Genomic DNA, 25904 nt, shown 5'->3' on the forward strand with positions numbered 1-25904 from the left:
AACGCATTTATGCTGTTATAAGACTCCTTTGTCGCTTTGAAAAACGTTGGAATTATGAATACTAAATAACGGGCTGTTGTTTACGTAAAACGCTGTATTGCAATGCTACCAATCCTGTGCATATGTAAATACTCCACACTAGGAGTCTATTTTCAGTGTTTATCACCAGAGCACGTGGTGTCATCACGAGAAAAAAATGAGTGTGTGCCCTATTTAAAGTGAACACTACTGCATGTCCGCCATGTGATCAAGGGCAGTTCCTGCCCGAAACGCGTCATGCCTTCCTTAACTGACAACGGATAATAAACCTTTGCTGTGAACACTCTGAAAGCCGTGTGGTGGTCCGTAATTTTCTGTGGTTTCAGCCTGGGAAGCAGAAATTTACCTATATATATATATATATATATATATATATATATATATATATATATATATATATATATATATATATATATATATATATATATATATATATATATATATATATATATATGTATATATATATATATATATATATATATATATATATACCATACAATTATTCTTGCATTTTTTGCAATTGATACATAATATTGCAAGCCCACACATGTAGGCTTAGCTTATGATTTGTATTACATACATATTTTCCATGAATGTGTGACTCAATGACATACTTTTTTAAGTGTGTGTGGTTAGTTTAATAAATTTTGCCTTAATCAGAGAGTGTGCAACATGTTAGAATGTCATGAAGAGATAGGTATTATTAAGAAACCCTGCCACTCAGCCCCAGTAGATCCACCTCTCAAAGCAACTGAACAGCTCTAGTCACTGCTCTGCAGGCTTCTTCCCTCTTTTCAACCATCATCTGAGATAATTATGCCTTTTATTATCATTTTGCCTGACATCTTTGCAAATTATACGGTGTTTGAAGGAGAGGGAAAATATTTTACATGCTTTTCTTTAACATATATCATAATCTCTTATCAGGCATGCCACACATTTTTGCTTTGCCGGGCAGGGGTCCAAAATTTGCTGCGGTCCCTTTAAGGTAGGAGGTACTGTTTCTAAATTAAACAAGCATTGAATGCATTGGTTTCGCCTATGTGATGAATAAAGTACTGTTTTTATCAATCATCACCCGGGAGAAGGAAAGAGCTCCCTGACAAATAACATGGGAGTGGAGAGGATGTGGGGCAGCGGCCAGAGCTGCTGACTCAAGAGCTGGGGATCACAATTTGAGTTTCAGTGGCGCAACAGCTTGCGATTCTATGCAAATCACTTAATCTCCCCAGGTGATAAAATATTATATAAATATGCTGCAAGAGTAAAAAGCAGAAAGAGGCAAAACTTTGAAAAAATAGTTCCACCAAAACGGATGTTAACAGTATTTCGCTGAGGGGAAACTGATAAGCGAAGAAGATGAGGAACAAGCATTGGTAGATGCAGGAAAATATGCTGCAGCTAATAGAAATGGAGGAAAAATAAGTAGCACACACAGGAACCAATGAGAAGCCAGGAAAGAGAGGAGCCGGGATACAAGTCCCTTTCAAGTTTATATTAAAAACAATATATTTCTCAAGCACAGCGCAAGCGATGTGCAGGCAAAACCTAAAAATATCTTCCAGGGAAAGAGAGGACCCAGCAGCTCCAATATCTGGCACCATCTAGTGGGACTGGTATGTTAGCTACCTAATCATTATTCAAAAGAGTAGGCTTGCTTCAAAAGCTATTAAGAATTTTTGAAGCATGAGTGCACTGCCATACAAAACGCAGTAGAGGGGAATAATGGCCCTTTTCTGTTCCCCTTTCTGAGGGCCTTGACTTAAATGCCCTGAAAGTGCGTGGACCATGCGTCGTCCAGTGTACTTGAGGGTAGTCTAACTTTTAACACAGGCCACAAGAGAAAGCGTCATTCTTGGCAGATGCAAGCTTCCCGAAATGTGAGGAATCAGACGAAATCTGCCGACCTCCATCATTGCTTCTGGCTGGTAAAATGACTTGCAGCGATGACCAAAAAATATCAAATGCAATGCGCACTCGTCCCGAAGGGCCGATCCAAAAATAAGTCAGTCGTCCAATGAACTGCATTTCAGAAAATGCCGCAGCTGTATCATGCTTGCCTCTGTTTTTCCTTGCGGGTCAGAGATCAATAGACTTTTTTCTGTTAGGAATATCATATTGTAAGACTGGTTTATTTATAGCTTCTGCATTCCTCCTTCTGGGCATGAAAATACCCTATAGGCTTATACAAAGATGTATGTTTCCTGTAGTTGTCTGCCTACATTTACTAACGTATTCCAGTAAAGGACCAAACAAATTATCTTTCGATGATTCCTTTTTAAAGATTCATAAAGAACATTATATATGTATGTAAGTCATTAAAAACTTCACATCCAGCAATATTCAATAAAAGAATCGTTGTTAAAGTGCTCTGCAAAGCAATATTGTTAAAACATTTATGACTCACTTGGGCATAATCTCAGAACTGACAGTAAGGTATACCAACCTACATTTTTTAATCGAATGCTGAAACTGTACTGTTTATCAAAGCATGAGTATAAAACAAGGCATTCAGGTTGCCTCTGGTGTAAAGAGATAATAAACGAGGGTATGGTAAAAGAGCGGGGTTTGCTTGTGACACAGTAGGAGCTTAATTTGTAAACAAGCATTGGAAATGCAATAGGGCTCGCATTAGGAAAGTCTGAGCTATTGGTCTTATAAATGACATTTTTTTTATTTATGTGTTATTTTTTAAAATAGCTAAATTAATAGCTTTGTCATTTACAATGCCAATAGTTATAACTTTCGCAAATGTGACACCTATAGCATTTGTAATGCAACATGTTTTGTATTTACGTGACTTAGATGTATTGATATTACAAATAACAATGGCTTTTAATCTTTTTAAATAATTAATACTTAAATCATGTATTTAATTTGTAATGGCAATAGCTTAAACTTTTGTAAATAACGTTTGTGAAGATTATGTTCAGTGTTTTTTATTGTGAAGAAAATCCAAGAACAGAAGTGAAATGTTAACATCTTTTTGTGATTTGTAATAAAGCGTGAAAACTTGAAAACAGCTTGAAACATTGAAAGAACATATTTGAACCAGTGATGCTGTGGTGGTGCTGAGTGATGCTGTGGTTGCGCTGAGTGATGCTGTGGTTGCGCTGAGTGATGCTGTGGTTCCGCTGAGTGATGCTGTGATGTTGCTGGGTGGTGCTGTGGTGGTGCTGAGTGGTGCTGCTGAGTGATGCTGTGGTGATGCTGTGGTGGTGCTGAGTGATGCTGTGGTGATGCTGTGGTGGTGCTGAGTGATGCTGTGGTTGCGCTGAGTGATGCTGTGGTTGCGCTGAGTGATGCTGTGGTTGCGCTGAGTGATGCTGTGGTTGTGCTGAGTGATGCTGTGGTGGTGCTGAGTGGTGCTGTGGTGGTGCTGAGTGGTGCTGTGGTGGTGTTGAGTGGTGCTGTGGTGGTGCTGAGTGGTGCTGTGGTGGTGCTGAGTGATACTAGGGTGGTGCTGAGTAATACTGGGGTGGTGCTGAGTGATACTGGGGTGGTGCGGAGTGGTGCTGTGGTGGAGAGGTGGAAGAGAGCAGCATAACAGCACATCAGAACAGAACAGGGAGTTAAAGAAGGAGGCGGGTGGAAGAGAGCAGCAGATCAGCACAGGAGAAGAGAACAGGGAGTTAGAGAAAGAGGAGGTGGAAGAGAACAGCAGATTTGCACAGGAGAAGAAAACAGTGAGTTAAAGAAGGAGGTGGGGTGGAAGAGCAGCAGATCAGCACAGGAGAAGAGAAGATAACGGAATTAGAGAAGGAGGCAGGGTGGAAGAGAGCAGCAGCTCAGCACGGGAGAAGAGAAGAGAACAGGGAGTTAGAGAATGAGGTGGGTGGACTAGAGGGAGGGCAATAGATAGAGGGAGGGAGGGTGATAGAGGGACGGAGGGCAATAGATAGATAGAGGGAGGGCGATAGATAGAGGGAGGGCGATAAATAGAGGGAGGGCAATAGATAGATAGAGTGAGTGAGGGCGATAGAGTGAGTGAGGGCGATAGAGTGAGTGAGGGTGGTAGAGTGAGTGAGGGCGGTAGAGTGAGTGAGGGCGGTAGAGTGAGTGAGGGCGGTAGAGTGAGGGCGGTAGAGTGAGGGCGTGAGGGCGGTAGAGTGAGGGCGGTAGAGTTAGTGTGTGAGGGCGGTAGAGTGAAGGCAGTAGAGTGAGGGCGTGTGGGTGGTAGAGTGAGGGCAGTAGAGGTGGTAGAGTGAGGGCGGTAGAGTGAGGGCGGTAGAGTGGTAGTGTGAGGGTGGTAGAGTGAGGGCGTGATGGCAGAAGAGTGGTATATTGAGGGTGGTAGAGTGAGGGTGTGAGGGCGGTAGAGTGAGGGCCTGAGGTCAGTAGAGTGGTATATTGAGGGCGGTAGAGTGAGGGTGTGAGGGCGGTAGAGTGGTAGAGTGAGGACGGTAGAGTGAGGGCATGAGGGCGGGAGAGCAGTAGAGTGAGGGCGGTAGAGTGGTAGAGTGAGGGCGGTAGAGTGGTAGAGTGCGGGCGGTAGAGTGGTAGAGTGACGCAGGTAGAGTGGTATAGTGAGGTAGAGTGAGGGTGTGAGGGCGGTAGAGTGGTAGAGTGAGGACGGTAGAGTGAGGGCATGAGGGCGGGAGAGCGGTAGAGTGAGGGCGGTAGAGTGGTAGAGTGCGGGCGGTAGAGTGGTAGAGTGACGCAGGTAGAGTGGTATAGTGAGGGCGGTAGAGTGAAAGCGTGAGGGCGATAGAGTGGTAGAGTGAAGGTGGTAGAGTGAGGGCAGTAGAGTGAGGGCGGTAGAGTGATAGTGTGAGGGCAGTAGAGTGAGGGCAGTAGAGTGGTAGAGTGAGGGCGGTAGACTGAGGGTGGTAGAGTGGTAGTGTGAGGGCGGTAGAGTGAGGGCCTGAGGGCAGTAGAGTGGTATATTGAGGGTGGTAGAGTGAGGGTGTGAGGGCGGTAGAGTGAGGACGGTAGAGTGAGGGCCTGAGGGCAGTAGAGTGGTATATTGAGGGTGGTAGAGTGAGGGCATGAGGGCGGTAGAGTGGTAGAGTGAGGGCGGTAGAGTGAGGGCCTGAGGGCAGTAGAGTGGTATATTGAGGGTGGTAGAGTGAGGGCATGAGGGCGGTAGAGTGGTAGAGTGAGGGCGGTAGAGTGGTAGAGTGAGGCTGTAGAGTGGTAGAGTGAGGGCGGTAGAGTGAAGGCGGTAGAGTGGTAAAGTGAGGGCGGTAGGGTGAGGGCAGTAGAGTGGTAGGGTGAGGGCGGTAGAGCGGTAGAGTGAGGGCGGTAGAGTGAGGGCCTGAGGGCAGTAGAGTGGTATATTGAGGGTGGTAGAGTGAGGGCATGAGGGCGGTAGAGTGGTAGAGTGAGGGCGGCAGAGTGGTAGAGTGAGGCTGTAGAGTGGTAGAGTGAGGGCGGTAGAGTGAAGGCGGTAGAGTGGTAAAGTGAGGGCGGTAGGGTGAGGGCAGTAGAGTGGTAGGGTGAGGGCGGTAGAGCGGTAGAGTGAGGGCGGTAGAGTGGTAGAGTGAGGGTGGTAGAGTGAGGGCTGTAGAGTGAGGGTGGTAGAGTGGTAGTGTGAGGGCGGTAGAGTTAGGGCCTGAGGGCAGCAGAGGAGTATATTGAGGGTGGTAGAGTGAAGGTGTGAGGGCGGTAGAGTGGTAGAGTGAGGACGGTAGAGTGAGGGCATGAGTGCGGGACAGCGGTAGAGTGAGGGCGGCAGAGTGGTAGAGTGAGGGCGGTAGAGTGGTAGAGTGAGGCTGTAGAGTGGTAGAGTGAGAACGGTAGAGTGAGGGCATGAGTGCGGGAGAGCGGTAGAGTGAGGGCGGTAGAGTGGTAGAGTGAGGGCGGTAGAGTGAGGGCGGTAGAGTGGTAGAGTGCGGGCGGTAGAGTGGTAGAGTGACGCAGGTAGAGTGGTATAGTGAGGGTGGTAGAGTGAAAGCGTGAGGGCGGTAGAGTGGTAGAGTGCAGGTGGTAGAGTGAGGGCAGTAGAGTGAGGGCGGTAGAGTGATAGTGTGAGGGCGGTAGAGTGAGGGCAGTAGAGTGGTAGAGTGAGGGCGGTAGACTGAGGGTGGTAGAGTGGTAGTGTGAGGGTGGTAGAGTGAGGGCCTGAGGGCAGTAGAGTGGTATATTGAGGGTGGTAGAGTGAGGGTGTGAGGGCGGTAGAGTGAGGACGGTAGAGTGAGGGCATGAGGGCGGTAGAGTGGTAGAGTGAGGGCGGTAGAGTGGTAGAGTGAGGGCGGCAGAGTGGTAGAGTGAGGCTGTAGAGTGGTAGAGTGAGGGCGGTAGAGTGAGGGTGGTAGAGTGAGGGCAGTAGAGTGAAGGCGGTAGAGTGGTAAAGTGAGGGCGGTAGGGTGAGGGCGGTAGAGTGGTAGGGTGAGGGCGGTAGAGCGGTAGAGTGAGGGCGGTAGAGTGGTAGAGTGAGGGTGGTAGAGTGAGGGCTGTAGAGTGAGGGTGGTAGAGTGGTAGTGTGAGGGCGGTAGAGTTAGGGCCTGAGGGCAGCAGAGGAGTATATTGAGGGTGGTAGAGTGAGGGTGTGAGGGCAGTAGAGTGGTAGAGTGAGGACGGTAGAGTGGTAGAGTGAGGGTGGTAGAGTGAGGGCATGAGGGTAGTAGAGTGAGGGCATTAGAGTGGTAGAATGAGGGCGGTAGAGTGAGGGCGGTAGTGTGAGGGCATGAGGGCAGTAGAGTGGTAGAGTGAGGGTGGTAGAGTGGTAGAGTGAGGGCGGTAGAGTGAGGGCGGTAGAGTGGTAGGGTGAGGGCGGTAGAGCAGTAGAGTGAGGGCGTTAGAGTGAGGGCGGTAGAGTGGTAGAGTGAGGGTGGTAGAGTGAGGGCTGTAGAGTGAGGGTGGTAGAGTGGTAGTGTGAGGGCGGTAGAGTGAGGGCCTGAGGGCAGTAGAGTGGTATATTGAGGGCGGTAGAGTTAGGGTGTGAGGGCGGTAGAGTGGTAGAGTGAGGACGGTAGAGTGAGGGCATGAGGGCAGTAGAGTGGTAGAGTGAGGGCGGTAGAGTGATGGAAGTTATACAGCACTGAAAAAAAACATGCACTATATATAGATATTATACATATACATACATATATATATTTATTTACAAATACAATCATTTATATTCATAACTGAATCTTTACAGAAGTACAGTATAATGTTAATATTGTACAGCATGTCTTCTCTAAATGTCTTATTTTCTCAAATAACCAGCTGGCTGTGTGTCACCCTATAATCATGCTATAAAGGAAGTGGCAAACTAAAGTCAGTCTGAAGTGTAGTCCAAACAAACCTTAGCAAAGTCAGAAGGTGTGACAGGCTTTTGGCTCTTCCAGTGTATGTTTTTATGGTTTTTGCAAAACTTTACTGCTGGGTAAGCTTCCTGTCCGTCATGAATCTAAAACATTAAACAATGGTCAAAAGCAAAGTATTTTTGGAGCTTGGCACACAAGGGAGCTACTTTCTATGCAGATGTGCTGATTACGAAAAGGTGAAATGAAGTTGTTCACAATGAAGTTAGCCAGTAACATAAGTGGGCAGACCGAAGCCCCTTGATTTATACAGTATAATGTACAGGGTAGGAGGTATGAGACAATAACGAACCAATTGAAGAGTGCATGCTGAAATGCGTATAAGTAAGCACATTAAAATATCAGTGCAATCAAAAGATTTTGACTTACGCCAGACCTAAAAACTACCTATCACACGCTGCCATTCCACTGCATTGCACAATTCCTGTACTCACAGTTTGTATTAACACGGATCACCTTTGGCCTTCTTATGACATTTACGCCAGCTTATGCATTTCTGCTATGACGTCACCCTCACTTGCATGTATTGCATGATGTTCCTACACAAACAGCACCAGCAATAGAGCCCGTGAACTCTCACCTTGACATCGAGGAAAACAACTGATCTTTCCCTGCAAAATTGTCCTGGTTTATCGATCAGTCACCTAATAAAACAACAGCAGCTCTCATCCAGCAAATGAGCAAGTCTCCCACCCATAAAGATCTCCAGTCCTGTCATTAAAAGTCACTCCCGCATTGAGCCCGGCAGTGTTCGGTGCAAATAGTCTCCCAGTGGACCCTGCACTTCCCCTCTCCCCATTATGGACCAGCTCAGTATTAATCTTGATGACTCCCGAAGCTCGTCAACACGACAAAAATAGGGGTCAAGGGACACTTTGGATGTTTTGCTACACTCGTTCCAAGCAGAAGACAATGCACAAACATACCGGTGTAACAAACTTGATCCACGAGTGGACCTTGTTAACATCATAGCAATCTATGTCACGGCTCAAAATCAACTCCAAACGAGGTGCCCTAAACTTGATCACAATCTGAAACAGTCCAACTCGCCTCCGTTTGCACATGTGGCCCGGTGATAGACAAACTTGTGTGCCTCCCTGCCACCTTAGCATCAGTACTGACAGAAATAAAGCTCCAATGAAATCAAGACTTTCAGCAACACATGAATCAATTGCTCAAAACGCTATGGACAGAGCTTCTAAGTCTAACAGAAGCAACAAACAGATGCATCAAATAACGCTTGCCACCAGAGCAACGCACGTGTTCAGTCTCCTCTCAGGATGGGCACACATAGCGCTGGGCCAGTTACCTCTCATCTCACTGGAAAAATGCTACCATAAAGAAACAGCGCAAAAGGCTCTGAAAAGCTCAGAATCAACAGCTCATTGAATGAATTCAACTACACAGCATGAGCAAATATTCTAAATCTTTATACCTGCCACTAAGTTTACAGCCAACAAACCGTAAGAGGAGGGAGCCCCTTCTGGCGTTGAAGGAACCCCATCTAGTGGAAAAAAAACGTTCATGCAGATACCGGCAACATGGAGACCCCTAAAACACCTCTGGCACTTACAAAATCATCCACTATACAAAACACTCAACTAGCAAAGTAGGCATCTCAGGAGGCCTCGATCAACCCTGCTAGATTTAAAACCCGGCTACAGGCAAGGGATCACGCCCCTTGGCACATGTAGATAAACATCTAGGCATCCAATCTGCACAAGTAGCCCTACGGTTTTCCCAAATCGAAGACATTTGTGCCAAATAAACAAAAGCGAATGTCAGCAGACCAATTTGTTGCCATTGAACATCCCCTCTGCTCCAAAGGGGTCGATAGAGCTGATCAACACCACACGAACTGATCCTTCGATGACTGTAATTATTACAAGGGAGGAAGGGTGACGAGACGGGGAGCAGCAGGCCGTGTAGTGAATAATATGGGGAGGGGAAATGCCGGCCTGAGGCAGAGCACACGCTGATAAGCTTGTGGGAGGGGGGCTGGGCTGCCTTTGATGAGGTAATGCGAGGCAGGCAGGCAGGCGGCTGGTGGCATTGTGCACGCGCTTTTTAGGGTTTGCGCTTGCGCAATGACCTAAAAAGCACATGCACTGCAAGGAATCGCCAGTGAATCGCCAGTAGTTAAATTCTAGATAAGCCATAATAGAGCTTCGCCAGCTGTGCGCATGCGCACAGCAGGCGAGCCCTAAAAAAGAAAGAAAAGAAAAAAGAAAGAAAAATAACTTAAGGGAGCAAAAGTATTCATGTAATAGCCGGCTGCCAGTGTGGCCAAGAGGTATGGTTGTCCAGTGCCCAAGGGGCTTCAATCCATACCATGCATCTTTCTTCTGTCCCCCTAATATTGCTGCCTATGTTTTTCAATCTCCCAGGTTTTTTTCCAATCTGCTTCGTCCCTTTGTCTCTATTTCTCTATTTTTTTCTTTTTCTTTCTTTGTCCCTGTTCTGCTTTTTTCCACATTGATTTAAATCTGATGATGAAAAACACTCTGGTTTTCGGTCTTCAAAAATAGGTTCCAGTCCCCACCACTTGCAACAAGTGGCACAAATTAAGCATCTACCACAAGCAAACAGAATACAAGTAAATGTTAGATAGACTTTATTGAGGTTTTCAGATGAGTACAGGCGACTCCATGTCACCAAGGAGACAATTCTCTAGTCCTGTGCTTTTCTTTTATAAATAAAGGCTTTCAAGTATGTTAGTTATACTGGATTTACTGAAGCAAATGAGGACTGAAGCTCCAAGAATGCATTAGGCTGATAAAAACCCACTACAGTTGTTGGTGACATCCAGCCATCTTCGTACAATTACTTCCAGCACAGATTGTCAGTAGTGTGCAATATCCACCTCAGAACACTGGGCTTCACTTTGAAATCATACAATTCATTGGAACTAAACTACCAGCCCCAGAATTCCAGTGCCTCGTTTGTGCATAAGGCATAATTGCAGCTCATCAAATTGAGTGTGAGGAGGGCAGCCTGGATCTAAGTTTGATCAGATGCTTTTTTTGGCAGTTTGAGGTAAATAGAATTTTAATAGTCAAGCCTCAAGGAAACCACAACGAGTACTAGGACAATTTAGTGAAGAACCATCTGATCAGCATGTGAGGAATCTAGACAATTTCCATAAGTCTAAGAATGCATTCTCGGTAACAGGATTGATTTATGGAGTGAAAAAGCAGTCACAGTTGAAAAATGCACCTAGAGCGTGTCTTTCTGGCAAGTGGAGGGGAGAGTTGTCTAACTGAAACATAAATATGAAGGACTAACTGGGCCCTTGAGCAGTTGCGGCTCCTCTGCTCAGGTGGAGGAGAGTCGCCACACTCACTGCTTTGCAGCAGTGAAAGAAAGGAAAAATAAAATGATAAGAACTTGATGTCATTATCATGTATTTGTTCCTCCTGTGGCAGCATGGAGGTGGGGTGGGGTGAAGTGGGGCTGCTCTGCTCACGGAGCAGGGCAGGGGAGGAGTGGTGAGCACGCTGAAATGCGCATGACGCTTTGGACCGCTGTCTATGGCCGCCCAAACAGTCCTGCTCACTTAGAATATTCTCCACCCAAGCTGCATTACAGCCTGGGTGGAGAACATGCCTAGGCCCCCAGTCCCTGTCTGAGCGCAGAGCTACGGCGTTCCGACCAATCACAAACAATCACAGACCAATCACAACACATTGAAGCATTGTAATTGGCTTAGGAGAGCCATTCACAATGCTGCTTCCAGTTCGGCTGACGCGGAAGAGAGACGACGTGGGACAGAGCGTCCAGGAGGTAGGCAACTTTTTCTTTTTTCACACCCCTTTACCCCCAGTCACCCCAGATCTGTGCTGGCCGCCACTGCTCTCGAGTAGGACCATTTTCAGCCCCTGCGGCAGAGACAGTTGAGTTTTATCAAATGGCGTACATATTTCACTAAGTTACTATTTCTGTGAGGGACCACAGATCTTTGCTCTAATTTAAACAAGATCTGGATGTCATCGGCATGCATGTGATAGCTAATGTCTTGTTTATTGACAATGTGAACCTGCAGAATAATATAGACATTGAACAGTAATGTCAAGAGGGTCAATGTCTATGGAACCGCACAGTTGATGGAGGGGATTTATGATAGGAATGAACTAAGTTTAACTTGTTGGGTGCACTGTCTCAAAAAAGGAAGTGAACCGAGTTAACGCAGTTCCACCTACACCTGCATGTGCACACAAGTGTCTGAGCAACATGTGGTGGTCTATAATGTTGAAAGCTTCTTAGATAGCCAAGGTGATTTGGCCACAGATCTGGCCTTGGTCACAGTGGGCAGGAGTTTTTCTTAGTTAACTATCTTTTTTTAAACAGATAAACATGAAAAAAGGCATGGCATAAAGCATATATGCAGATGCACAGAGTATAATATTCTATTTATTACTATTGGGTCATGGCACACTTGAGGCATTGGTTCTTGTGAATCATGGCCCCCCAGCACACTCAACGCTGGTAATAAATAGCACGATGCACTCTCAAGTGCTTACTAGCACTGTAGCTGGGTCTTAAAAAGGTATTACTAGAACCGCAAACTAAAACTGAACTTTGAGGCTATGTCCATAGGAATAACGATATAGCATTAGCTCACAGAGGGTGTGCAGACTACAAAAAAGGCATTTAGGTACCCTGCACCCCACCTTCTTGTATTAATAACCTACATCCTGTGACTTTTGGATGCTTGGCAATGGTAACATGTAAAACTTCTTCAGAAAGCATTATTTGTCCTGATGAATAACCCCTACTTATTAAGGATAGGCAGAAACGTATATTTACCTCATTGGCTGAAGAGCAACATAAGCTGTCTTTTGTCCCAAACTTCTAAATCTGTTACTCTTATTTCTTGTACCAACATTTATTTGTTGTCATCTGCACACTTTTTTGAGCTACTGATATACCTTCTAATGAATATATAAATTACAATTTTGCTTGTAAACTGTAATAATCAAACATGGTTCTGGACATTGTGCAATCTAAACAAAAGGTAATTTACCTTCCTATATCCAAGACTTTCTTGTGATTTCTTTCACCTCCTCTGCTCTTCTCTCCCCACCGCCCCACCCCACCCCATTCCTGTGGCATGAAAGGCAGGAGAGAAAGCAAGTCATTAATGCTTGGATTCGGTGGAAGTTTAATTCAACACATAGGGGCAGATTTATGTTAACTGGCGCATCCCGAGGGATGCGCCAGTTAACGTGCACCACAGCTACGGCACCCATGGTGCGCCGCATTCATAATGCGGCGCACCATGGTGCAAAAACGGCACAGATGCGTGACGCATCTGTGCCGGAAATGTGGCGCATTGCTGGAGTTGCGTCGCAAGCGCGACGCAGCTCCAGCAAGGCTCGGGGGTACACCATGTGCACAATGCTGCGTCAAGACCTACGCCTGCTTCAAGCAGGCGCAGGGTTTTGACGCAGCATTGCCCTGAAAGTGACTGAGTGAAATCTCATAGATTTCACTCAGCCACTTTCAGGAGGCGTTCCTGCGCAGGAACGCCCCCCCCCCAACCCCCCCTGCACAGGAACGTCTCCTTATGGCGCAGTGCTTTACAACGTGACGCATCTCCTAGATGCGTCACGTTGTAAATAGGGCGCATTGTTTGCGCCGCACTTGCGTCAAATAAAGTGACGCAATTGCGACGCAAAGAGGCGCAACGGCCTCATAAATCTGCCCCATAGAGTTGACGGAATTTGGGTCACACCACATTACTCTTTAAAGCAGAGCTGTAGCCAAATTCTGCCAATCAGCGCATGACAGTATTTTTCTCATGAGAGACTTGAGAAAATGCGACCTGGAGAGCATAATTTGGCATCCCATAGCGTGATTTTCTAACACGGGAGGTCGTTTGCTCTCAGAGGGCTGCCATTCGAGTAGATTTGCTGCCACTCGAGTAGATTTTCTCAAGCAGCAGCAAAATAAACTCGAACAGCCACGCCCTCTTGAGCAATTCATGGTACATTTTTTCCACTCGTTGGCAGAACCCCATGGAATCTTGCAGAATTTAAATGTAACTCAGCAGAATTCTGTGGAGTGAAACTCAGCGAGTTCCGCCCACCGATAAATAATGCTACTAATCAAAATATTTTTGTTGAAATGGAATATATTTTCATCTAGGCATGTATCAATATCCATCGGTTGTCGGGAATCCCCCTCTATCCTGTTTGTGCAACAAATGTAATGCAATTCTATGAATGTGGCACTAGAGAAGAAATGTGCGGCGCAATGACTGAGTTTCGAATTTAGTACCTGGAAGACTGAAATGGCACCTTATGGTAAATAGATTATGGGTTAATATAATCAAATATCGTCTGCAGAATAAAAACAATTAAATATCACCACAGGGCGTCCTGTCAAATTAAGAACAACAATTCTTATTTTCAAAGCCCTTCTCCCGGAAACACAAGCAGATACCAGATGGGACTCCGTGAGCGGTAAAGACTAGTACATCATAACAGTCTGCTGGACCACCATGTACCTTAGGAATCACACTGCGCCGCATTTCATTAGATCACTCGTGGCTGCTGGGTGTGCGCTCCCTGACGTGGGCGCGCGCATCAGCACGCAGGTGTTTCTGGCTCGAGGGCAGGCTCGCAGATTAACAGCTACGCATCAATAATATAACACATGCTACTCACATCCGAGTTGAAGCGGAGCTGGCAGACATTGCAAGAGATCACTTGCTTCTTCCTGGGCGGCAGGGACACCCCAAACGTGTGGTTTATGACGGCTTTTTGCACAGGATCCATCTGAGCGAGTGAAAAAAACAAAGCAAACATGAACAACCATAGAAAAAAACAAAGCAAACATGAGCAACCAGAAAAAACAAAGCAAGCATGAACAACCATAGAAATAACAAAGCAAATATGAGCAACCAGAAAAAACAAAGCAAACATGAACAACCAGAAAAAACAAAGCAAACATGAACAACTATAGGAATGTCGTAAATACACTGCACATATTTGTTGCCAGAACACATCATAACCCAATCTTTGTTGCACATTTCAGAAGAAAATGAACCAGCAGTCGTGTGTGTGTGCTTCTTGCTAAAAGCTTAGAGTAGAGAAATCTGCCGCCTTGGTACTATTGTACAAATATCAGTGTAATATGGGGCAGTTACCGTACACGAAGGGTAATATAAACGCAACAAAATATATATTCTATATCAGAAATATATCAAGCTGCAATGTGCTGTGTGTCGTCTTCTAGAACATAAAGGACTGTGCAAAAGAAATACAATGTTCCCCAGTCTTTCTCAGTCCAGATGAGGGGTGCAACGCGCAAGTGTGACTTGTTTGGTTTCTCTAAGTCTAGTGGTTCGCATTAAATATCCATAACAAACCAGCAAAACATAGATTAAAATAAACCTTGTAAATCAGTTTTATACGTGTAGGCATACGTCCAAATTTCGTTTCAATCAACGTTGCTTGTTTCAAAAGCATGCTCAAAGAGGCCTCTTGCAGTTGTTTCCAAACACCATCTGAACACGAGCCCAGAACAAAACATATTTACCTAAAATGGACTCAAGTCCCTCTGGCCTTTACTGTGTGACTGGAAACCACCAGCCAATGTCACCAGGACACGCAAACGTCGGTAGAGCTCGAGAAACGGCAGAAAACAATTCTCTGGTGCATTCAGATCAAAATCCGCAGGAAATGATGTACGAGGAACAGCGAACCGGCAACATCCTTCTCCGAGGGCTACGCAGGTGTAAGTGTTGGACTCCGACCGAAGTGTTGTGTTTCAGAGGACAGGGCCTGGCATCCCGCTCGGAGTAAGTGGCCTTAGCTCCCAAACAAGGGGCCTTACGGAGGCAGCGCTGGATGAGAACCCAAGAAGGCGCGACATTAACAATTGATAGGTTTTAAATATGTCAGCCACTGGGGTGGATTACAGGGCGTTTGAATAGCCACATGCTGTCTGCCTGACAGCAGGTTAACGCCATGATGTAAACCGATACAGGAACGCTAAATTACAGACACCATCTGAATCAACGCCCATGTCAGGTGTTCCCACACACAGTGCTATTTAAAGTTACTCTGAATACGGGGGCATAGGCTGTTGAATAGTACAGTTTTCAGCTTCTCTGCCAAATAAAGCCTTGGAATTGCGCAGTGGTTTTATTCATAATTTGAAAATGAGGCATATTGGACTTAAACTGAATCTTGAAATAGCAGGTGCGCATGGCACAAGTATTAAAAATTAGTGTGGGGCTAATTTGAATATGTAATAACATGCATTGACGTCTTGGTAAGGGGGTTCGCAAGAAGTTATGCTACACCCCGATAATATTCCTTATGTAAAAGAGATTGGAAAACTTAGCAGACAAAGCTGAGCTACTCTATTTACAAGAATGTCAATTTTTGTCTACAATGTTTGTTTTTATATCTAAACCAGGCCTACACGTACATTAACTTGCTGTCTGTGCGCAAAGCTTTGAATAGTTTAGACAATGAGTGAGTCTACATTTAAATCGAAAGCCATGCTTTTCTAAAGATTTAATCACTTTGCTTAGTATGAAATAATGAACTCCTTTATATACTTGATGTACAAATAAAAACGATGAATAAAATAGCTAATTAGGAGGCTATTCGCTCTTATTGTTGGCACTTATATTTAGAGTCAATGAAGTTAGCAACAATAGTGATATATTTAATAGTGCTTAATTTGTGGTCGTGGTTGCCGGTGGGCAGCACCGGCACTATTTTCTTGCAGCTAGGCCACATGGTCAGTCCCGATCCTAGGTAAACAAATGTCCTGGAATGGTGCTGCCTGTCCCTGTATCTCTGGAGACCTGTAAAGGGTGAGGAATTCGGTGTTTTTTGTGGCCAGCCTGCCACCTAGAATGAAGATACTTGGATCACAGACCCGACATGGAGCATAGAGAGCGGTGAGAAGGCAGGGAGATTTGCAACTTATACCCCCGGTTGACTTGCGGTTGTGAGAAGAAGGGAAGTGTTTGTGTTCATAAAATACACAGTGTTTATTATACAGTGGACCATACTGATAAAGATAGATCACAATTTATTTCCTGTGCTTTTTGTTTTTTTACCGAAATCCTTCTGCCTCTGGCTTCTCTAGTGGGAATCTATTTTGGGGATGCTTACAGTCACCCTGCTTAATGTTTCTAAAGGAACTAACACAGAGACAAACATTTGGCCTACAGAGATGATTTTCCTTCCTCCTCAGTACCATTCCGAACAAATGTGTTGGTGTCAAACCTAATTTTCAGACTTCGATAACAAATTACAATTATACCAAATCAGAAAGAGGCACATGATGAAGAAAACATTTTAACTGTAACCAAACTATTGTAATAGGGAAATTTACTTTCTATAGTTACTAGCAGCCCGCCCGACGATGTCCGGGTATGAATTGCTGCCGGCCAGTAGTATATTGTTTTGTAGGATTTCGTTTTAATAGCATTTCTTATCTGTGACAGGCCTGCGAAACGCTCCGATTCACAGTGCACTGCTGATGCACTTAAGAGTGCGCGTTCAGTAGTGTGTGAACTCGAGTTTCCCTACTTTATTTTTCCTTGCAATATTATATAGAGCGAACTCGACAACATGGCATGAGCACAATTTACATTACAGAAGAACACATTCATTTGTGGTAGGCACGGGGAGACAAAGCGATTTGCCTGCCTCCAGTTTCGGGGCCAGTTGTCCCATGAATGTGGAGCAAAACTTCGCAGGGAGTTCATCTGGCCCGTGGTTTTGTCAGTAGCTAATTCTGTGATAGCATGCAGTATTTTTTGAAACATCACCGGTACCCCAAGATCTTCTCTGGCCCCGAAGGTTAAATTAAGTGTAGCAACCGGTCCAGAACATCTGTCTGCAGAACCTCCAGAAGTAGCTCCGGACGGCAGTAAAGCGCTTCATAGTAGTCCTAAAATGCAACATTAACAGCTCCCGGGGAATAGACACGCTCACCATCAGCAGTTTGAAGTTGGGTAATGTGAGGGCCTCAGGTCTCAGGTCTGATGAACCAAGCTAGGAGCCTCCCCGACCTTTCCTTCTCCTCATGAGCTCGGGTCACCGAGTTCCTATAGTCATGACAGTGCAAACGCTCTAGAGTAGTGTTATACGGATCCTCTGCCTCAAGAAGCCTACGGTGGGCCACAGGATCTGCCCCTAAGGCATTGTGTAAGGCATCAAGTGTGGCCTCTAGAGCACGCAACTCACCATCTAATTCCCTTAGGACTCCCACTGACTGAGCCAAACATTGCCCTTGGACTACCATTCTACCTGGCCAGTGAATGCAGAGCCCTGGTTAGTATCAAAGTATCCAGTGATGGCAGTTTCCAGGGAGTCTTTCTAGCAGGCATCTTTGAGTGCCATGGGGTAAGTCTCCATGTAGGGATCACCAGGCGATCATCAATATCAGGACCCCTAAAAGCAACGGGCTGTGACTGAAAAAGATGCGGCCAAGCTATTCGAAGTAAGTTGTATATTGACTCATCCTGTCAGAACACAGAAAACTGCCCAATCTAGTCTGTAGTGCATGAATGTGGAAATAATAGGAGTAATTCCATTCTACCCCATGAAAGGTGCGTCAGATGTCAGCCAGCTACCAGTGTTGTAACCATTCACGGAGGCCCACCATTGTTCTATGTGCCTACGCTCCCGGTAGAGGGAGAATGGACTGATCCAACAACATGACTGTGGCACAATTAATGTCTCTCCCCAGGAGCAGATCATCACTCTCTAAGTGTCCCAGGGGCGCCAAGAGGGAATGGAAGAACTCCACCTGGTTCTGATTTGGTGCAAATATACTCCTTAGTGTGATTTCCTTGCCCAACAACCTGCCCTTGACCTAGACATATCTCCCTTCCTTACTTATGGAAGAGTGTTCTAACTCAAAAGGGATCCTGGCCCTAAACCACACCAAGGCCCTCAGGACAAAGATGGAGTAGCGATGGCATATAATTGGCTGCACATCTAAGGTGCAAGCGCTCCACTTTGATACCCGTAAGGTGAGTCTCCTGCAGCACAACAATGAGCACCCCCTGCGTCTGAGATACCGATGGAAGTTGTGTCTCTTGGATGCGGACCCCATCCCCTGGATGTTCCATGTCATAAATGCGAGTACTGGGTGATGATAAGCCATCCATCCAAATGGAACTTGAGGTCATAGAGTCAACCCCAAACCAACCCTGCACCCACACTCCCCACAACAGTATGCAACGGATTGCCTGAGACAAACAACAAATACCTTAACATCAAACTCCTCAACCCAAGAGCATTCCAGCAATGGCTGGCCACCCAAACACATGAAAGATAAGCATTGTCATGTGCATGAATCCACCAGACTCCTGGTTGGTGTCAAGTGCTGAGGGGCAGGGAAGAAGAGACCAGCATCACCATTCCCGCTCCTGGCTTGGAAGTGCCTGTCACCCAGGAACAAACTGTGGCCCTGATTAGGCCACTCGGCGCTCCTCATCCAAGTATCCCAGGTCGACCAACAGAGCCGGCCACTGCGTCTCTCACAATCATTGCCATGACAGGTAAACTAGATTACCACCAAAGGTAAAGGCACCCATCAACCAATTGTCAACGGGGGAATTGCAGGAGAGAGGCAAGACCTCGTAAACAAACACCTCTGAGCTGCATCAGTTCCTCTAGAGATTGTGGGGTCACTTCCAGGAGACCCCGCCATCCATTGTCGAACCTGTGGATTCAGATTCTGAGGACTGTAATTATGATGGGAAATCAGTCTCTGAGTCATACATACATGGCACAGTGGTCTCTGCCGTAGCCAGAAGTGCATATGCAAAAGAAACAATTGAAGGACAAAATGCTGGACAATGCAAGCATTCACCCCCAGTCACTAGGATCTGGGTTTAATCCATCATTCTTTTGCTCACCACAACAGACAAGCATCCTGGGAACGGTTTCAGGGCATCACCCTTCATCAGCCAGGCTATCTTAAATCCAGAGGTGTAGTGAGCACAGAACCCACGTCTGGGCATACCCTTCCCAGTTAGGGCGACATATGCAAAAGAAAAAAATTGATGGACGGAATGCTGGACAATGTAAACATTCATGCCAGTCACAAGGATCTGAGTTTAATCCATAATTTTTTTTGTTCACCACACCACCCCAGTTGCCCGGTTCTTCTCCGTCTGGGACCTAGTCTATTTCTTGAAAGTCCCCCTGCGAGTGATTCCTGAGATTGTTTCCGGAGCCTGCACCTGGTCTAGTCCCCTGCACACAGGGGCTGGCCCTGATTTGTTAGCATCCAGCCACTCTCATGCCATTTTGGGGTCTTCACAGAAATGCGAGGCACCATCCAGCATTATTTTCAGCTTGACCGGGAACATTATTGAGTATTACAGGACCCATTCCTGGAGCGTTCTCTTTACCTTCAAAAAGGAGGCCCTTTTGGCTCGCACAGCAGCAGTGAAGGCAGGGAACAATGATACTCTCCCACTACCAATGGTGCATGAGCCCCCACCCATGCCCACTGCAGTATCATATCCCTGTCTCTGAAATGGAATAATCTGGCCTCCACTAGTTGGGGCGGGTGACCCTGGTTGCTGGCTGGGCAGGCACCCTGTGTGAACACTCCAGGGCAACGAATGGAGACAGATGATTCTGAGCGACATCCATCCTTAACCATTGCTCAAGGTAAGACACTATGTCTCCACCCTCTGTTCCTTCTGGGAGTCCCACAATGTGAACATTGTTCAGATGGTTGTGGCCCTCTGCATCTTCGGCACAATGTTTTAGGGTGCGTACCCTATTCCTCAGGTTTGTGACTTGTCTGATCAGGGCCAGATGGTCTGGAAACAACTCACCCACCACCACCTTCACCTCTTTCTGTCAGGATTATCGAGCAGCAGACACGAACTTAGAGAAAGACTACATCTCCCATAATGCCCGGAATGGGAACTTGATTTAAGCCCTGAGATAGCGCAAGAGTTTGCGCGTAATCTGTTTTTGTACTTGGATTTCTTCCTCGGCTGAGGAAGCATCGGTATCCGTGGAGCTCCAGTTCTGAATTCCAATCTTCAGAGATGTCAGCGCCCGTGAGTAATTTGATTTAGAGAAGCGGAATACAGTGGCGGACACTACCGCGTATTACCGTCTTCCGTTTTGTCTTGTACGTACCTCTAGTGTCTTCTGGCAGACAGCGGTGCTGCAACCGATAGTGGACTGCAATCTCTTGTTTTTCTTTGGATTGTATTTAGACGGACAGCGGGTTACGGCGTGCTGGTTGCAGCGTAACACCGTGTGTCGTTGTTATCATGGTTTTAGAGAAGAGGCGAAGCTAAGCCTCGCGACTTACAATTATTGTTTGTGAACAGTGTGACAGGTTGCTCAGCGGAATACAGCGGTGGACGCAACCGCGTATTACCGTTTCTTGTCACAGGCTTGAACTTTCTTTTTTTGTTTAGGATAGAGGAACAGAAGCGGAATACAGCGGCGGTCACAACCGCGCATTGCCGTTTTCTATATCAACGTTTTGTTTACTATAAACTTTATGGTAGGGAAGGTTATTGAACCATAACTGTATCGCCTTGAGCATATTGCCTAAGAACTCTGTTCGCTACTCTGGGTAAGGTCAACCCAAATAGGCATCTTGTTCTTTTTATTTGCATCATCGAAGATTCGAATTCTAACCCTACCTACTGGAAGATAGAACAGGGTAGGGGACATTACAGTACACTGCATATGTGTATATATCAATTGGAAGAACAGTTAGACGAGATACTCATGGTGCAATTGTTTTCTCTCTTCAGGGTTGTACGAAGATATGTTGTATGCTTTCAAGTTCATGGTACAATGCAGAGGTCAATCAGGTACACCATCATCTACCTTGTTTAGCGAGAATAATTGAGAGTAGACTGTTTATAATTATCTAATTGTTGTGTTTGTGTCATTCCAGAGCCTTTTTCCCGGCAGACCCCTTCCCTACCTTTTTTCCCTCACCTGATAATACGAAGACCCTGGGGGGAAACCCCATATCAGGGGACTTGGTAATGTCAGGAGGTGGACTATTATTCTACGACAACCGACTCCTGCAAAGCTGGGCCTTGACACTTTCACTCTATCCGCTAATTTGTGGTGATCAGCTCTCAGAAGCCCAGGCCTACCAAGATAGCCTTATATCTTGCTGGAGGGTGGATTTAGTGTCGGAAAACGCGGTGATAATCTTATCTACTTGAAGCTCTAGGGGTGGGGGAGATGGGGTAGTATGGGTTCAGACCCATTCATATACACTGGTTAAGGCTTGAAAGAGTCTCCCTCTCCTGCCATGGTTGTGAAGTGATCTCTATTGACAATGGAGGTGCAGCATATTGGGCAGGCCTCACAGAGCCTGGGAACTCAGGACGGTCCAACACAGGATCATGGAAACTAGTAGCTATCTCTACTGGAATTCAAAGCAGGAGTATTACATATGCCAATCCGGAACCAAATGGATCCAGTACCAACCATTATTGTCCAAAGCAGTATCAAACCCTCTCAGAGTAGGGTATGATCAGGTACACAGGCTCATAGAGCTGAATAGTTGTGCAAGGCAAATGCGCAAATTGTCTCACCAGGCAAGGTGAGTCTGCAGGGAAGGTGGCTACCCCCCAAGGCCATTAGGGTCTCCTCCCAGCCCTATCCAACAGCCACGGGTTGGGCTCAAAGAGAATGCCCTATCCTCCGTAGTGGTGCCACTCCACCAGGGCTCTCAGTCAGCGGCTTCCATCAGTAGCACAGGCGCCATTTCACCGCTGCCAAGGATGTGGGCCGAGCCACCATGCCTCTGTCAATTAGAGGTCTCCAGCGCCACACACATTCTAAAGTGCTGTACTCTCTACCACCCATTTCAGTTTTAGACACCCTAGAAAAAATTCACATTCATTTACATTTTAAACATTTTGGTTTCAATGAGGAGCATGAGTTAGGAGCTACTGTGTACATGAAGTTCCACACCTATAACACTGCTGTTTCCCCCAGCAATGGATACCTCATCATTTCCACCCTTTGTTTTGCACTAACACAGTGTCACTCAATTCCGAATTTCAATTTAACTTAGCCCTACTTTCCCTTGCGTTCAAAGTTTTCAGACAATGAGAGATGTTCTCTAAATGCTTTCCTACATTTATAGACTTTTCCAAAGAAGGCTCCTTAAGCTACAATAGTTTTTCCTGCATATTCATATTGTAGGGTCTGGTAATTAACTAAACGTGTATGATGTCATCATGCACATTTGTTAAATATCATGTGGCCACTTAGGTGTCCCAAAGATTCTCCTAGAAGTTGTGCATAAGAAACAAAGTGTGTTTTTATACTTCTGTGCTGGGCCTCTTTCCAAATTTCTCCTCAAATGGCCTCTTTTACCCTCTTACACTCTCCATCAGACTCTTTAACTGCATCAGAAACATCATCAGCCTCTCTACATGGAAAAAGTAAAGTTTTCAAAATTGTGCATTATTTGATGGCAAGATTATTCTTTAATATGGATAATTGTTTGCAACAAATATCTCCCCATCCACTGCCTTCAGATACGACTGAAATGTGTCATGCCAGTTTCCCATGGCATAATTGGTTTATGTTAGTTTTGCAAGAGTGTTGGCAAAGTTATCAACTGCATAACTATGAATTAAATTGTCAATACACGATATAATGATGTCAAATAATAAACGTGTGTTGATATTCTAAAGATGAATTTAGGAATGTATGCCTAAAGTGAAAGAAAATAACGGTAGAAATAACAAAGGTAGTCACTGTGTGTTGAACTGGTAGCTCTTGGTAAGATTGCAATTATTTATTGACGAGAATGGTAGATGTCCTTTAGTTCTTCCCTTGTATAAGCTGATGTATAGCTTTTAAGTGGACATAACATAAAGTTACTTTCCATTAAAGGCTGTATTCCTTTGATGTACTCCTCCATTTATAAATGCACTCTATGGCACTGCAATGGGGATTCAGGTAGTTCTCTTTCTGGTTTCACTTTTTCATTTATGTGTGGCTTCCTGTTTCTGTGGGAGATTCCACTTGTATTTCCACTCTGGCGTTCCAATTAGCACAACAGCTTCTCTGTGCAGGAAAACAGCATCGACTATGCCCCAGTGAGGATTATTAATTATGAAATGCTCAATGTGATACTGATTATCTGTTTCAGCATGTCTGCTTCAGCACCGCAGTTCTCACTCCTCATAATGCACTTTAATCCACACACGAGTTGTGGGATTTCAGGATTAGAATATTGTCACAAGCAAGAAGTGCATAACTGTAAAAAATATGTACATACATGCTAGCCTGAACTCGCTGATACCAATCATCCGTCAGTAACTTGCTTGCTGACTTTGATATGCTCGTTGTCACCCAGTGGTGCTGGGGCAACTTTACAGGGTGTGCTTTAACTATGGACTCAACCCTCGTCGCCAGTGTTGAATAGAAGACACCACAGTTCGTTTATCTTGGTGGAGATTTATTTCCAATCGAAAATAAATGCACCCTGTCAGTAAGGCAGCGTACCATCAGCAGAAAGTTTTCCTCTGATCCATTTGTTTAATTCAACTGAATTTGGCATGGTTCATGCGAAACCACAAGTAGGGTCTTCTGCCAACTCCTCGGAACTCAGGTGTTAGGTTCTTTTATCTCACCAAAAAGTAGAGGAAGAAAAGGCATGAAGAACAGTTTCTCTCCAAAACACCCTTAATGGCCATATTGAAAGAAATTTCCTGTATGTACTAGACGATGGGCACTCAAAGAGAACCATCCAAAACAACTGATTTGGGAATTCTCTAACTGCAACACCGAAAATGTGGTATACCTCTTCTAAGGTTTGTGTAGTTTACTTTGTGTGGAAATGACATATGTAAAGTTAAGGTTGAATGCTGAACGTAAAAGTACTATAAGGAGTAGCTCACAACCAAATTTGAGACGCATTTTGCAGATGCAAAAAACACGCAGTAAGATTTTAGGTGGACTGCTAGGGAATGATGGAGCGAAGGAGTGACAACATTTTTTGTGTACCCCTCGTGAAGTCAGATTTCTCATAACTATAACATGTATTAATCGAGTGGAGTGCAGTACTAACCAACAAAAAGAAAAACACACACAGAAAAGTACACGTGGGATACTAATTTGCTTGTGTTGCAAATCGTAATACATTAATCATGTGATTTCGTCATACTAATATAGTGCAGCAATGCTTTTTTTAAGTAAACAAAGCTATGCATGTACGCTTATAAGTATTTATTGTGGCAAAATGAAGAAGATTGGTAAGAAAACAATGCATTTTCATAGCTTAATGCTAGGTAACTACTAACAGGGTAAACTTAGAATGGTGGGAGGTAAACAGAAGGGCTCTACTTCGAAATCTAACGTTTTAATTGTGTTTGTTTCTATAATAGTTCCCTTTATGGCCTATGTGGCCTAGTTAAAATGGAGGTTTCGCGAGACTCCGAAAGAGTGTAAAACTACGCATGCGCGACTGTGCTCGAGAGATGTATATGCAGCCTGTGCCTGGGCTACTGATGTCAAGGTCAGTGTGGCCCGGAAAAATAGAATGATGCCAAATGAGATGCTCGAGTTGTGAGCTTGGTAAATTAGACCGAAGTATCAACATTTTAAGGACAGGATGAATGTGTTACAAACATGAACAATTATGACCACATGAGAATTATGGAAGTGACTTTGCAAAATTTGGACAATGAGGAGATGAGGTGATCTTCACCACCCCTTGAATGGACCAATGAGAAATGAGTGTGGACCCTAAAGTTTCAAATTTTAGTTAGATAGTTAGTGATAAAGGGTATAAAGGAGGCCGTTTAGAAGAGAGAAAAAACTTCTTGCTTTGAATTATTTTCGCACCACGACATGCTGTCGGACTGATTGATTTTTGGGCGCAGAAGACTTTGAAATTTTCTTGACTTTAACTTTAGATGGGATCGGAGTACTGATAGGAGGTAGACATCGAGGCAGATAGAGAGGCTGTGTTGGGAACTTGTGTTGTTTAATCCTGTTATTTACTTCTCGATAAAGAAGACTGGTAATATGTCTTTAAATAATTTCATTTCTGAACTATCTTGCTAATAAATGTAAACTAATTGAATGTATTCTTTCCCTTTACTTGAGTAATTAAAGAAATGTTATAAATGGTTTTCCTAAATAAAGATTACAATTTAAAGCATAAGGATATGACAGAGTAATTGAGAGAAATAAAGTTCAATAAAATGGTGAATGAAGCCGTTCTTAATGTCCATTAACTAACTTTTACTAGCTGGTCCATCGACCAAATTAGTGGGGTGCCTTAAATGCTGTTTTATGAAATTTAGATACCATGGTGATATCAGTAAAATGCACATGTATATAATGTATAGAATTTAAATTTTAGATGAATTAGGGTACTCTTCTGTCCAGTGGCTCGTCCTGTAGGTTTCACTGATCTTGGGAGCAGTGTGAAATTTGTGAATGAGTGACTCACGGTGTTATGGGCCCCACTGACGAGTGATGTGTGTTAGCTCCTGGGTATTCTGTGATGGTTTGGAGGGTTGATTGAGAGCAGGGCTGGATCAGGAACATGTACATCCACATAGCGACATAGAAGATAGTACAAAATGACTGTATTGCATGGAAC

The 25904-nt window shown here is 44.9% G+C and overlaps 1 protein-coding gene across 3 annotated transcripts in view; it reads right to left on the reverse strand.

The window, feature by feature from the left end:
* The window catches only part of ZNF385B (zinc finger protein 385B), a 1149514-nt gene that overhangs the window by 200210 nt on the left and 923400 nt on the right, over positions 1-25904 (reverse strand). For all 3 annotated transcript variants that reach the window (XM_086956211.1, XM_086956210.1, XM_086956212.1), the window contains one exon: positions 13958-14068. In XM_086956211.1, the coding sequence (XP_086812337.1) occupies positions 13958-14068 (111 nt within the window). The remainder of the gene's footprint in view (positions 1-13957; positions 14069-25904) is intronic.

This window comes from Lissotriton vulgaris, chromosome 2_1 (assembly GCF_964263255.1).
Source record: "Lissotriton vulgaris chromosome 2_1, aLisVul1.2, whole genome shotgun sequence".
Lineage (NCBI taxonomy): Eukaryota > Metazoa > Chordata > Amphibia > Caudata > Salamandridae > Lissotriton > Lissotriton vulgaris.